The 15,662-nt window shown below is 38.8% G+C and overlaps 1 protein-coding gene across 6 annotated transcripts in view; it reads left to right on the top strand.

The window, feature by feature from the left end:
- LPAR1 (lysophosphatidic acid receptor 1) overlaps positions 1 to 15,662 on the top strand; it is a 133,526-nt gene that overhangs the window by 46,853 nt on the left and 71,011 nt on the right. For all 6 annotated transcript variants that reach the window (XM_046643277.1, XM_046643270.1, XM_046643297.1 and 3 more), the window contains one exon: positions 10,472 to 10,631. In XM_046643277.1, the coding sequence (XP_046499233.1) occupies positions 10,587 to 10,631 (45 nt within the window). In that variant the 5' untranslated portion in view covers positions 10,472 to 10,586. The remainder of the gene's footprint in view (positions 1 to 10,471; positions 10,632 to 15,662) is intronic.

Genomic DNA, 15,662 nt, shown 5'->3' with positions numbered 1-15,662 from the left:
AATCACTATTCTTCAATTCAAACACTCAGAATTGATTTTGATTTAATCTTTCAAAAGTACTTGTAATTGAAGCTCCTGGAAACCTTAGATAATGGAAGATGCCTCTGTCAACAGAATTCTTTGCTGTTACAAACTAGTATTCTGGGCTGAATATTTCTCTTATCACAGCTGTAGACTTCTATATTCTGGCCAGCTATTTTGACGCTTTACCCCGACCCCCCGTTCTCTTCTTCCCTCTTTCCCTTTCCTTCACCTCCGCCAACACGAACATCTATATTTGTATTCCTTCTATTCTAGGCCGTTTTGGAATTACTTCTGATTTTAGAAACATGCACACGCTTTTAGAAGGAAATACCTCACAAGATTCCTCTATCAGCTCTTGTTGGAAGAGTGTAGCTCAGCCTGAGGCTTGATTATAGAGGTTGTAATTCTCCTTATCCTGAAGCCTGTGGACTGTGAACACTTCAAGTTGGTTCAGAAGCTGCCTCTTTATACATTCCTCAATAAAAATGGATCCACCCTATGCTTCAGGGTGCTGCCTCCCTTAGGTGGAACTCTAAATTACCATTAGTCTTTGCGCTGCTCTGGATCCCTACGCAAATGGCTGAGGGTCATGGCATGGAATTACTAAGAGCAAGAGCTTAGAAATTGTGGGCCTTGGGTTATGGAAAGAAACAAGGCAGTAGTAGGTCTGTCTGTTATCCAAAGAGTAATTCTTCTAATTGTCCTACCTTCAAGAAGATTTTCTCTGTTCTTTTGGTTGACTTCTCTTTGTTCCCAGACTGTGTCTTCTTGCTCTCTCCCTTTGTGACTGAGCATACTCACTTGAGTTCATTTTTCTCTAATTTGTAGGGTGTGCTTTTCTTTCTGGTCCATTCCTGTTCCATCATTCCTAAACTACAGATTTTTTCCCATTTCCCTACAAATTTCCCATAACAGAAACTAGCTTGAGCTTGAGACTGTAAACAGAGTACAGCCAATCCTTTGCCCTAGCAGTGACAACTGTTCTGAGATTTTTCTGCAGATTGTGTTTTACAGTTCCTGGTTATTTTAGCAAGTTTCAGGATAGCGTCTCTCCCCATCAGGAACTCTGTTCAAAAGTGGAAACTGGATGCCTGTCAATACAGTCTTTGAAATCAGGACAATGAGTTTATTTGAAGAATTTTTGACCACTTTCTTCAATCTGTAGAATACTGGACTCTGAACTGATAAAATACATGTAAAATTGTGCGATTGTGGTACTTGCGTTTCTCTTTCTGCAGGCAGTCTGAGCAGGATGGGCTAGCTGTATTCCTTCCTTTGAATGCATCAGCTGAGTGCCATATGGAAAGAATGATAGACTTTTAGGCCAAATGTAGAATAAAAGGTCTGATTGAAAAGCTGGAGAAGCAAATGGAAAAACTGATCCTATATGTGGAAAAGGAAAGACTTAGGAACATGAGATATATTGTCTTCTGGGAGTATATTGAAGCAAGATCTTGCCTTTGATATTTTGAAGGAGAGAGGAAAGTTTCTGCAGCCACAGGTAGAGATGGTATTTTAAAACAAAAGACGAGAAAATAATTTGGTTTCTTAAGTGCTTTTCTGATTTCTTTGTTCTAACTCTGCATGTGAAGCAAATGGACCCTGACAGTGATCACATGCTTACATCCTCCCAGCTGGACCATTTGCCTCACCAGTTTTATGGGAAGCAATGGTAAGGAGAGGAAGCTCAGATAAAAAAAATGTAGCATGGCTGTTCCTTTGTCACCCGTTTTTTCCCCTTTCCCTTTCATTTTTGGATCTTTAAGCCTGAAATTCTCATCTTTATCATCTTTAGAAATAAAACAGTATTGATGGACTCTCAAAAGGTGAAGAATTTTTTTCTTGTGATTTCCTGGAGTTTTTAATCTTAGTTTATTATAGTTATATGCATTTCAATCGAATAGCTTTCTTTTAACAGTTATCATAACTGCATTTTTTTTGGTCAACATTATTACAGGTATTCTGGGTTTATGTGGATTGACAAGCTGTTCATGTCAATGCTCTCCTGAGCACATTATTTTGATTCGTCACTTGATTAGTTCTATGATGTCATCGAGTGGATTTTTCAGGGTGGAATATATCCTGATAATTTTGTATTTAATAAAAGTGCCTTGTTATTGCTATCGCAAGTAAATAACAGCTTGGCTGAATGTATAATTTTTGAGTCATTCCATATTTCTGAAAAATCATCAGAGTTGCTCCTGTGTCTTGTCATCTCTTGTGGCCAGGATGATGACTGTATCCAGCCAATTTTTTTCCCTTGTGATTTGATTTTCCCCCACTTGTTTTTTTATGAGAATTCTTTGAACTCCTGGAGTTAACAAACCTGTGTTTCAGTTGTAGATTAGGTACTTCATATTTTCCTGGAATGTAGTGAGATCTTTTTTTTTTAATTGTGATAACACACATAACAGAAAATTTACTGTCTTAACGATTTTCAAGTTCAGTGGTTTAGTGTTAAGTATAGTCATGTTGTTGTGAAACAGATTTCCAGAATTCTTCTCATCTTGCAAAACTGAAACTCTATACCCATTAAACAACAACTCCCCATTCCCTCCTCCCCCTACCAGCCCCAGGCAACTGCCGTGCTCCTGTCTGTCTCTGAATTAGACTACTCTAAGTACCTCAAATAAGTAGAATGACAAACTATTTGTCTTTTTGTTATTGGCTTATTTCACTGAGCATAATGTCCTCCAAGTTCATCCACGTTGTAGCATGTGTCAGAATTTCCTTCCTTTTTAAGGCTGAATAATATTCCATTGTATGTATAGGTCACATTTTGTTTATCCGTTCATCTGCCAGTGGACACTTGGGTTATTGTGAATAATGCTGCTATGAACATGGGTGTGCAAATATCTCTTTGAGACCCTGCTTTCAGTTCTTTTGGGTATATACCCAGAGGTAGAATTGCTGGATCATGTGATAATTCTATTTTTAATTTTTGAGGAACCACCCTCCTGTTTTCTATAGCAGCTGAACCATTTTACATTCTTACCACCAGTACATAAATATTCCAATTTCTCCACATCCTTGCCAACACTTATTTCCTGTTTTTTTGATAGCAACCATTTTAATGGGTGTATCTCATTGTGGTTTTGATTTGCATTTCTCTAATGATTGGTGATGTTGACCATCTTGTCATGTGCCTTTTTGGCCATTTGTATATCTTCTTTGGAGAAATGTCTATTCAAGTCTTTTCTTCACTTTTTTAATTGGGTTGTTTGATTTTTGTTTGTTGAATTGTAGGAGTTCTTTATAGGTTCTGGATATTAACTCCTTTTCAGATATATGATTAAAAAATATTTTCTCCCATTCTGAGTCGTCTTTTCACTCTGTTGATTGTGTCCTTTGATGCACAGAAGTTTTAAATTTTGATTTGGTGCATTTAATCTATTTTTTCTTCTGTTGTCTATGCGGCGGTATGCTCATTAAAGCTACAAATTTAACAGCTTTTAAGAAAAATTTACTTTTTTTCTTGAAAATTTTTTTTTGTATGTGAGGAAGATTGGCCCTGAACTAACATCCATGTCAATCCTCCTCTATTTTGTACATGGGAGGCCATCACGGCATGGTTTGATGAGCAGTGTGTAGGTCTTCACCCAGGATCTGAAGCCACAAACCCTGGGCTGCCAAATTGGAGTATGCAAACCCAATCACTACGCCACCAGGCCAGCCCTAGGAAAAATGTACTTTTATTGTTAAATAACCTCTATTCCGTTTGTTCTTCTCAGGTATACTAATTATTGTTATATTGAATCTCTATTTTCTATCCTCCATAGTCATAATTTCTAATCAATGTAGTAACTTGTTGTAAGCGTGTATGATTTTTCTCAAACCTCTCTTCCATGGCATCAACTTAGTTTTCTGCAGTGGCAAATCTTGTAGTTTTAAATTTTTAGTTCCAAAAGTGATACTGTTTTTTCCTATTTTCTTTTTTTGCAATCAAAGTTATGAATGTTTATAATTTAAGGTGTCAAATGGCTGTACGGGGCTTCCTAAGAGAAAGGAGTTCCTTGCTCCCTCTCTGCTATTTCACCTTCCCATTCCTACTGTTTTCAGTTATTTTAACTGCTTCATTTGCTATTTGCATCACTCTAAGATTTTTACTTGTACTTTTTGATATATCAGTTTTAAATATTTATAGACTTCCCGTGTGGAAGGTGTGCCATACACATACTCCCATCCTGTACCTCGTCATCCTAATAGAGTTAGATCGTGATTTTGATTAGGTCAGTTTTCAGTGTTAATGTCCTAATGACCTTGTTAATGTCATTCACAGATGAGTCATCTCGAATTCTATGAACCCTTTTCTACTTCTGCAAATTCTTTGTTCTCCTTTAAGTTTTAATCATTCGTTTTATGTTTACTTAGTTTTCTACATGCTTATTACTTATTCAGTTCCAAGCTCTGTCAGTTCTAGAAGTCTGTCAATTTATCCAGATGGGCAGTTATTCCGTCAAGAGTACTTTGTGAGTCTTCTTACCTGTCACCCAGGGATCTCCTTTCACAATTATGTCAGGAATTCCCTTTGTTTTTCTCCTGTATTGAACTCCTGTTCTTGTATCCCGTGCCTGCCTTTTTCTTAGTTTTTTCCTTCTTTTGCAGAAGAACATCATCCAATAGAATTCTAGGTTGTAAATCATTTCCCTCATTGCTCCGTTGTCTTCTAGCTTCCAAGTTGCTGTAGAGAAATCCAAAGACTTTCTGATTTCGAATCCTTTGTTTATGAGCTCCCCCACACACTTTCTGATAGCTTAGAGAATTTTAAAAAATCTCTAGCATTAAAAAAAAAATCTTATGATGCTGTGCTTAATGTAGACATGTTAAAATCAATTGAAGTGGGCAGGTCAGCAGCCAGTGGGCCCTTACAGGCAATAAACTTATGACTTTTCACTTTAGAAAATGTTTTGAGTTAGTTATTTGCTTCCCCCCCTGCTTTATTTCCTTTATTCTTTCATTCTGGAATTGCTTTTATTTCATTATTAGATCTCCTAGACTAGTCTTCTAGCTTTCTCATTTTTACTGTTCTGTTTTTTCTTCACTGCATTTGTTGCTCTACATTTTGGACAAATTCCAATCCTTCTATTGCATTTTTAACAGTTTTTGAGCATCCTGTTTTTGTTTCACTGGATGTAATGTCTTCTTCCTGATGTTACTATTGTTAAGACTTTTCATCTGCTCAGATTCCAGAGAGAAGATTCTTCCAGTATCAGGCCTTAGAGGATATAAGGCTGGCTTCAGATGCTATTTAGCTTTAGTACGGGGAATAGATACTAAGAAAGACAAGTGATCGCTCTGGCATTTCTATATCTCATCTTCTTGTTCTTCCAGGTTTGGAGTTCAGAGTTTTTTCTGCTTGGTTTCTGCCAGACTATAGAGCTCTCTGCAGGAGGATACACAATTTCAAGTCTGATTTTTTTCTATTTGATCTAAATGACTCTATTTATATATAACACTTTCTAAAATTTTGAGGATACATTTTTTTCCTTTCCTAGTTTCAGCATTGATGGCTTCTTTCCTCTTTTAGTACTTTTGTTCATCTGTTCTGTTTTGGGGATGGAAGCTTTGAAATCTACCCATATAGCCACCCCACCCCCTGGACACAAACACACCAGCTCTGGTTTATCTTCTGCTTCACTAATACCATTTTCTACTTTATTTTTTATTGTTTTCTACTTTATCAACTGCCTTCATTCAAGTTCATAATTCAGATTTTTCTTTCTTTTTTTTTTTGTTAATGCAGTCTCATTTTGACCTCATATTTTTTTAAGTTTTCACTTTTATAATGTACACATATTTCTTAAGTAAATATTTGCTCTGATTCTAGAGTCTTCCCTTCTCTTGAACCATAATATTTTTCACTTCCCTGGTGGATTTGGCTTTTTCTCTGTTGCTTATCCTTAGAGAGGGAAGACTATGCATATTCAGCATCAGGGATTGCCCTGTGTTCTTTCAACAGACTGAAATGAGTCACTGTTTGACTCCAGTCCAGATGAAGGAAAAAGGTCAGACTTGTAGTAGATTAATTTGCCAATTAGAAATTCATCTTCCTATGAGGCCTCAGGAAGGAACCAGCCTCAGCTCCAGAGGAATCAGAGGGAAGTTTGCCTCAGAACCAGAGCCTTTCTTTTAGGTGTTTGGTGTGGTGTTCAGTAATTAGCAAGTTCATTGTCACTTGGCTTGGCTGCCCATATCAGAAGCCAGCTGATGTATTTTTTTCCCTCATGTATTTTGTGGAGCAATCACGATGGCCACATGTAAATTAGAAGTAAATACAGTCAATCATTACTTGCTTAGTTGGAGCCAGGAACCCCTTTTAAGGAATGAGCATATTTTAAATGTACCCTGTCTCTCCCTGGCTTGATTCCCTCCATCTCTCCTGCCTCTGAACTAGTGGTATCATGACGAGTCTGTTGGGATCTCGTTTGCTTATTTTCTGTCCATTTAGTTGCATTTTCACAGGAAGGGGATATTGTGCTTAAGTCCTTCTGTCAACCTCTTGTGTTGATTCTTTCCAGTGTATATTCCTGGAAGTTTAAGCAATATCTGGGATCCATCTGTGGCTTCTAGGGCTTGTTCAGGATATTTCCTAGTCTTATATTCAACTGGTTATTTCTCTAGTAATCTGGCACAGAGGAATGAGTCTGTGCAGCTTTCTTATTTGTAAATTGTATTTTGTATATCCCTTTTTAGTTGTAGAGAGGGATATCGAGGTAATTCTTACCCAACGACTTTGGGGAATGGATGAATGGGCCAGTAAGTAAATAAGTGACACAGCTCATCTTTTGCAAGTGAGGGGTGTTAGAGGTAGTTTTGTATTTTTGAGAAGAATGATATAGGTTAGAAGAAAGGCCTAGAATGGAAAAAGGAGACAACTAGGGAAGAAGAGGAGGAGTGACAGTAATGGTTCAAGGGCATCTGGGGTTGGTGGGGCCCACCCACATTGCTTTGTGGTTTTCTGCAGCTGGAAAAGTCTTTGGAGCTCAAGCAAAGGAAATGGAGAATTGGGTTGATGGCACATGGGAAGAACTCAGGACAGGTATCCACATGCTGGGAAGAGTTCAAAGAGGGGTGTATTTCTTTAATAATTCTGTGCGACTCTGTAGTTGACAGTCTGGAGCTCTGGGAAATGCAGGACTAGTATGTCAAAGTAAGCCAGCTTACGTGGCTACAGATTGAATTGTATTATTGTTTGGGATATTCTCTTTTTTGTCATCTTGTCTAATTCCCCCAGGATAGTTGGTAAGTAAATAGGTTTCAAAAATGTAATTTTAAGGCATCACTCCCATGAGAGAGTGATTTCTACCCTTTGAGGTAGTATTGCTTAGCCTTGTATTTTCAGAGTTAAGTAACCATATACCATTTTACTTCATTTTATTTATCTATTTATTTTTCACTAGAGGGAAAACTTTATTCAGTACAGATAGACTTTTCAGGATTTATTTTTTAAATATTTTTTTAAATTTATTTATTTATTTTTGGATGTACATCATATTTCGAATTCTGTGTAGATTACATCATGTTCACCACCCAAAAACTAATTATGGTCCTTCCCCTATATACCATTTTATAAAGAGCTCTTATAAGGTAAGAACAGGTTCAACGAAAGCCTCAAAACTAGATATGTCATAAATACTTTAGGGAAAGGCATTTAATTGTCTCTCATTTTCTTCTTGAAAATATGAACCTACCCTTTGTATTATCTACTGTGTATCTCAAGGATATGAAACATAAACCAAAACTAGGGACACATCATTGAAGTTTTATAGAGATGAGAGCAGCACAGTGTTCTCTGTGTCAGAGTTTGGGGAAAAATAGGTACTCTGCAGGACATCTGACTGTCATCCTGCTTACTTCAGGACCATCTGAAATTTTTGCTTAAAAAAACTCCACGCACTTTTTGTCTCTTCTTAATTTTTGTTCACTGGAAGGGTTAGTTTATGGAAAGGCATGGGCCCTGGAGTGGGTCCTGGTTCAGGTCTCAGCTCCCTCATTTCCTGGCTGTGTGACTTTGGGTATGTAGAACAACCTTTCAAAGCCTCAGGTTTCTCCTCTATGAAATGAATTAATATCTGCCTCAAACTGTCTATGAAATGACTGCTTCAGTGCTCAGAATCTAGTAGGTTTTCAGTAAATCCCACTGTCCCCCTTTTGTTGTCAGCAGTGATGCCATATGGCTTCTTTGTCACATCAATTTTTATATCCCTTCCCTTACTCCAGGCTAGGTGCTCAGTATTCACCTTTCAAGCAACTCTGTGTACTCTGAATATTGAAACTATTTTAAGGTTATATTACTTAATGACTTAGCTTGGCAGAAATGATATTGAACTGGAGCACACAGTGTGAGTCTTTAGGGATGGAGTCTCATTGCCTGCTTATTTTGTTTTTTTTGGTGGCTATGCTATTTGTATATTCATCTGTCCACCCCATAGATGATAGAGCAAGATAATGTGAATTGTAAATACATGAGAAGGAAAAATAGAAATGTAGAGGTGGGCACAAAATGATGCTAGGAGTAAGTTCAGTACACAATATCGCACCATGGGTCCTGTAATGTTCTCAGGGTAGACATGGCACTCTAGCGGCCTTCAGGAAAGAGGAAAGGCATTGCCCTATACATATCTTTCTCCTGGGCTGTTCATTTGATCCACAGTGTGATAAACAAGGGGTCATTTTTTTTTCCTGCTAAAGCTGGGATCAAGGAGAACATCACTGTTGTCTCAGGGAAGCTATGGAATTTTGTGTTGAATATTATACCAAAATAGCTTTACTTATTATGTATTAATAAAAACAGTCACTCTAACAGAGGTAAGAAAATAGGAAGGTGACACGGTTCTAAACAATTAAAACCTAAAGTGATTAAAACTCTAGTATGAAGGACAATATACAAAGACGGGAAAAAAAAAATTTAAAGTTCATAAAAGTTGCTGCCAAACCTAGATTATTTCTTAGGAAATAGTTCTTCCAAGGTTATGTAACTTGCCCAGTGTCATCCAGCTAATATAGAGTAGTGCCAGAGGATTTGGGGCAAAAGACTTGGATTAAATGTCTAACCCACCATTAACTCCTGCTTAAGACTTGGATCTTGCAATCCTGGTTCATTATCTTCGTTATTATGAAAAGATCATTTTCCAATAGTTAAAAAGTGTTCTGGTATCATCTTGCATGCAGGGTAAACTAGAAAGTATATTTACAGACAAAAAGCTTCCTGAAGGCAGGGGCTGGCTCAGCATTATTCATGAAAGCCTTAGTTCCCTGTGGGTGCTCAATAAGGATCTTTTGAATAGAAGGATATTGTTAGGTCGTGTGAAAAGCTAAAAATGAAACATTTTCTTAAAATGAAAAATTCCCCTTCTGGACTAAATTGGAACATGGAAACAATCACATCAGTCTTTTTATTTTATTTTTTTGGTGAGGAAGATTCACCCTGAGCTGACATCTGTGCCAGTCTTCCTCTACTTTGTATGTGGGTCGCTGCCACAGCATGGCTGATGAGTGGTGTAGATCCACACCTGGGATCCAAACTGCAAACCTGGGCTGCTGAAGTGGAACACACGGAACTTAACCACTAGGCCACAGGGCTGGCCCCCACATCAGTCTTTTGACAGAACTTGGGTCATGCTTTATGGCAGGGAATTTAATGTCTTTGTGAATTTTCTTAACAAACTTATCAATAATGGAGGATTTGGTTATACTTTGTGTTTATCTAGCATCCTTTCTTTAAGATGTCGAAAGGATTTTAGAAATGCATTCTTCCTCACGAAACGTGGAAGTCTGACTTATGAAGCCCCTGCGGAGTACCCGACTCATTCTTGTGACCGACTCCTGTAACTTTGGGGTGTCTTGCCTTTTTTAACTCTTGAAAGTGGTGACTAAGTTCCCTGAGGAAATGTAAGCACTGGGAAGGTTCACTTTCTTACGTTTCCTGCTGGACCAGAAATTGCTGGTGGTTCTAGTCCCAATTCTGGCATTAACGAAATGTGTGATTCTAGTCTCTTCTCTCCTCCAAGTCTGTTCTTTCATCTGCAAATGGCCAGGCTTGAACTGGGGGATCTCGAAGACGCTTGATAATATTATTTGCCCTTTGTGTGGAAACTGTCAGCTCTCAATTGTGGGTCATTTAATTCCTTTTTTGTTTAATGATGGGATGACGTCTCCCCCTGGCCCACTCTCCCCATCTTCACAACTTGAAACTACCTCCCCAAACCAACTAGCCAGCATGCAGAGTTGAAATTAAACTACAAAAATACGTCACCTTAACATGATTTGGAAAATGGTACAGAAGTCCTGCCTCTGGGGTGTTAGATGCTCCCTACTGGGTTCTTCTTTTCATTGAGATTGTAGCCGGCATTTGGGGCAGAGGTTTTTGCTTCCTCTGGCCAGTGGTACTTCTCTCTCAGATGCTGGTCCTCTCAGGCTAAATGTGGGTTTTCCACTCCTTTTCCAGGTACACGGTTTCTCCTAGCATGACCGCGATCTGATCAGGAACCGAGGGAATTTGACTCCTGTGTCTGGTGCTGCAGTGCTGGGGCCTGGTCACCGCCCGCAACTACGGAGCTGCCATGGCTGCTGCCTTTACTTCCACCCCTGTAATTTCACAGCCCCAGGTAAGTGATTCAACCCGGCATAGGTTTGGGCTAATCATAGTTTTGTCGAATATTTAAATATTTGTCAAATATTCAGAAAATGTGTTTGATTCAAGGGATCGTGTGTATTCTTCTAACGATCATTTGAGGGGTATTTGGATAATAGTGCTTTTGTGAGGGAGGTGCTGTTTAGTTCAAGAAGCAACTGGAACAATGAACAAGTGGTTTTAGTGAACCGGCCTCTGTTTGTAGGGGGCCCTGGTTTTCAATGCTTAGGCTGTCTGGCTGTACTAAAGGCATTAAACGCCGCATCAAGACTGTCGGTAGTAAATCCTGCTGCTTTCCCTCTCTTGGCTTTTCTAGGGTTTAACGAAAGATCTCAGCACAGATCTAATCTTATAACAAGTTTTCTGAATGCTGTCTCGTTGTCTTCCTCCTATAATGATGATGATTATTTTTCCTTGACCTGTTCTAGGAACTTTGAAGAGAAAATGCAATTCCAAAAACTTCTGAACACCAGTAATGAGTTATTTTTCTGTCGAAGGGAGAACAGTAATATGGGAGGGACATTGCCTTTGTTCAGATTATTTTACAATCTAATCTATTCAAGTATTAACTAGACTCCTGGAGTCCCAGCGGGCAGTGTGGTACAGTAGGGAAACAGACTTTGGAGTCATGAGGCCTGAATTCGCATCCAGATTGCTGGATAAGGAGCCTGAGTCATGCTAACCTTGCTTAGCTTCACTTTTTCTCAGGTAGTCATACCTCACAGGACGGTTATGTGGATTAAATGCCAGAATAAATGCAAAGCACATAGAAGGTCCTCAGCAAGTGTAGTTTCCCATTTGTTCTTTCTTCATCTTTTCTTCCTCCTTTTAGAGTGTGACCTCCCATCTCATTCAGGACAATCATTTTTAGGACAACGTTAAAGAAAAAAGTATACCTTTGAGAAAGAGCCATATTGATTGAAATTTGAATCTTGATGATAACCAGAATATGGTTCCACACTTTTTTTCTGTATCCTTTTGCAAACTACTAAATTTTGTAGGTGTCTGAAGTAGGGATGTGTGTGTGTGTGTGTGTGTGTGTGAGTGAGAGAGAGAGAGAGAGAGAGAGGGAGGGAAGGAAAGGAAGAGGGAGAGAGAGAGAGGAGAAAGGGGCCAAGGGAAATTTTTACTTCATTTACTATAAATCCTTTTTTTGTCCTCTAAAAGACCTTGGAATTTTATCATATGGACAAAGTCCTTGCTGTTCCTTAATGTTTTAAAGCTTTTAGTATTATTTTCCGAGATGTTGAGTGTTCCCACCTTCATGCATATTTCTTTCTGGTAAGGGGATCATTGCCTTTTCAACACTTCATTTACTCTGGGTGTTGGGTTTCCATTCCTCTCAATAGTGTTTTTGGTGCCCAAGAGACTTGGTGAATGGGTAAAAAGATTTAATGCCCATTACCTGAAGTCACCATTTCAAAGTCCACTGCAGCTGTTCCCATGCAATGACTATTCTTTTGTGAAGTGAATTGGGTCTAGCACAGGTTTTCTGGACAAGGCATTTCAGCATCCCAGTCTTGCTGCTGTCATTTGTCAGCATTTCCAACAGCATCATTTTATCTAAACACCTTCCATTTTACACAAGCTGCTGTCAGCTGGTGAGTAATAGAAATATTTTCAAATGATTCATTTAATTAAAATGTTTAACACTGCCCAAGGTAGAAAGAGGTCATATTTAATCTAAACACTTGGGGAATTGTGTACTCTTGTAAATTCTCTGTGGGAAAGTAAATTGGTACAGTCTACTGTGGACAGTAATTTGACAGTATCTATTAAAATTATATACCTTTGCACATACCCTGTTCCCATCTTGATATCCACATTAGAAAAACACTCATATATGAACCCTAGGAGACATGCAGAATGATTGAAGCATTGGTTGAAGGCCAAGAAGTACAAAACTTTCTAATATTCAATAGTGGAAGGACTTCATAAAGTCCAGAATGTTGATATGATTTAAATACCACACAGCAGTTAAAAAATTATACATACCTATCTATCTATCCCAACATGGCTCTATCTCCCGAAGATATGGAGAGACAAGAAAGCAAGATGCAGAATAATACTTACAGGAAGATATCGTTAAAACTGTAAAACAAGACCATATGTTTTTAGGGGTCAACATATGGTCCATTAATGTAAATGCATAGTGAAAGGTCTAGAACATACATTGTCAACGGGGATGATGTTGACCCCAAGAGGGCAAAAGCTGGATCTTGGGAGATGAAAAAATCCCTCCAGAACTCTAACCCTGTCTGATGAAATCCTATTCCTTAGTATTTAATTTCTCTCATTAGGGAGAATTTAAGTTTAATTAAATTTTTCTTCTTGAGAGTCACCAATGGAAAACAAAAAGTCAAGAAATACTCGTCTCGAAGGATGCACAAGGCTCTTCAGTCACTACCTTGGTTCAAATCCTGGCTTCAGTATTTACTAACTGAGGCTTGGGGGGAGGGTGGAGAAAGGTGTTCACTCTCTCAGTGCCTCCATTTCCTCATCTGCAACATGAGCATCATCATAATAAAGCAAACTTCGTAGGATTGTTTTAAGGATGAAATGAGATAATATGTAAAACTTAGAACAGTGTCTGGCGCATATTGCTCAATACATCTTAGTTGGTATCATTGTTCAGTATGCACTGTGGCAGGTGTGGGTATACAAGAATAAGTAAGATAAGCAAGGCTTTTGCCCTGCCAGAGTTTAGAAACGTAGTGGGAACTATGCAGATAAGGAAATAAAAAATCACAATGCTTTGTCACAAATGCTATGATATAGGAAGTATAGATTCTTTAGGAGTAGAGTAGAGCACCCGGGAAGAAGTTGGAGGATCAGAGAAGGCTTCTTGAAGGAAGACTACCAGGCTGGGGGCTTATGAATGAGCATGAGTTATTCTGGCAAGGGAGAGGAAATAGCATGTGTGAATGTCAGATGTCCCAAGAGGAGAGAGAACATAACATTTGGATGTCAGTTCGTGATATTTGTAGTATTGTTGTAAGCAGCAATATGCTAGAGCCAGCTCTGCCAGCTCACACGTTTGATTGTTAAATTTTCAGGAATTTAGTGAGCTGATTGACCTTATGCTTGTGACTTGAAATCAGCCACGGTGGAGTATGGACACCATGGAAATTGGCCAACACAGTCCCTCACTCCTAAGAGCCCATTGTTAAATATTTATCGGCGTACTTCTGGCTGTGGAGGGGGTGGGTGGATTAGGTTACAAGGTTGGAGAAGATTTTGCAGGGCCTTCTAAGCCACATGAAAGAATTTCGCATTAATCTTAAGAAGCCTGTGTGCTTTTGAATCTTAGACCTGGTTCAAACCCCGACTTTGGACAATTTTGTTGAACAAGTTCATTGATTAATCTCAACCAGGTTAGTGAGTCCCATTATTTTTTTTTTCCCAGATGTTGGGAACAGCAGTAGCTTCTGCTAGCTAGAGGCACTCAGCCTACTTGGAAGGAGTCAGCTCTAAGCTGGTCACAGGGAGAGGCAGCCTACTCTTCCGGAGAGGAGCAGACCATTGGGTCGCTTGGTTCCCAGGATCCTTTGGTTGATGATGGGCCTGCTGAATATGTCAGCTCCTCACATGTAATTTGTGCATTTGGATTTTAGTCCAAGGCTGAGGCTGTATTGATGTATTCTCTCCTATTATCAAGTTTACCCCAGGTTCAGAGACGCGAAAAGTAATTTAAATGCAGCATCTCCTTGGGCGAGGCGTAATAAGCAACTCACTCAATCAGCTTAGGCTGGCATTGTCTGGCACATCAGCTTGCATTCTTTTAGAGTGAATTCAGGGATCTGTGTAAAGATAAACCCACATTCAAGTGTGAAAGGCCTGACAATCCTTTTCTAAGGCAAAAACAACAACTAAACAAAAAAAAAAACAACTTTTGGGTTTGTTACTCTATTCATTTGGTAACAAAGAGCATTTTTCTAATCAAGGCTGCTGAAAATACTAGATATAAACTAATTAATAAGAACAAATAGCCTGTGATTGTTTCAAACAATACCAGGGAAGAAAGCTTTCATTGTCACTCCTGCTGGGATTGCTGTTTCGTGAAAGATATGCCTTGTGCTTTGAAGTGAGACAAGTTCGCATTCCTGCTGTACTCCTGAGATGGATTTTTGTTTTCTTATGCTGAGGGAGCACCTTGTTCTTACGAGGCTAGCTGAATCCTGAGGTGAAACTGGACTAGCAGCAGCAGGAAGGCTCTGTGTGTGTGTAGCTGATTTATAGTTCTGCTAGTCCAGACACCGATAAAGAGCTTCCTTACCCAAAGGAAGCTCCAGGGATGTGTTTGCAGACAGGAACACGCTCATCATTAGGTTAAATTAATGTGTTCCTAGCCTGTGGATATGGGAGGGATGGAGGTGGAATAGGAAACCAGAAAACTTGCCACTCTTAATGACCGTTTTCTGTTTCTAGAACTCTGTTTAGCATTACTTTAATTGCGGTTCATCCAGTTACTGTGGGTAGAGTATGGATTAAAAGTTTTATTTTCCTTTTGAATGGAAGGGTCAATAGTTCAGTATATGAATGAGTGGTTTGGCTCTCTCAAACCCAAGACTGGTATGAGACACCAGAATAGGTGTTTGAGGATTTTAAAGGTATTCAGATCTTACACCTGAGATTCAGTGAGGAATTTTCTCCATCAGTATGTTACAAGGTATTTCATTTTTGTCTCTCATTTGCTGAGTAGCTATCTTGGTTTTAAGCCAAGGATACAAAGATATTTTGAACCGCCAAATGATTTCCTGTAGGTTTCATTAAATAAAGACATGATTTGGACCCATTCTTAATGTCTTAACAGATTTGTTCTTCTCGTTCGTATCCAGCGTTCTGATACAACATAGGGGGTCTCTGCTTGTTGTCTGTTGGAAGATTGATGTTTGTGAACAACAGTACCAATAGGTTCTCCTAACAAAATCCATCATATTTCCAAAATCTATGCCTTAGAGTTTTTATTTCTTTTAGAGAGTGGGTACTTTTGGATTGAAGCAAT

Source organism: Equus quagga, chromosome 1 (genome assembly GCF_021613505.1).
Source record: "Equus quagga isolate Etosha38 chromosome 1, UCLA_HA_Equagga_1.0, whole genome shotgun sequence".
Lineage (NCBI taxonomy): Eukaryota > Metazoa > Chordata > Mammalia > Perissodactyla > Equidae > Equus > Equus quagga.
The sequence above is the reverse complement of the archived record's forward strand: the minus strand, read 5'-3'. Positions and strand labels throughout refer to the sequence as shown.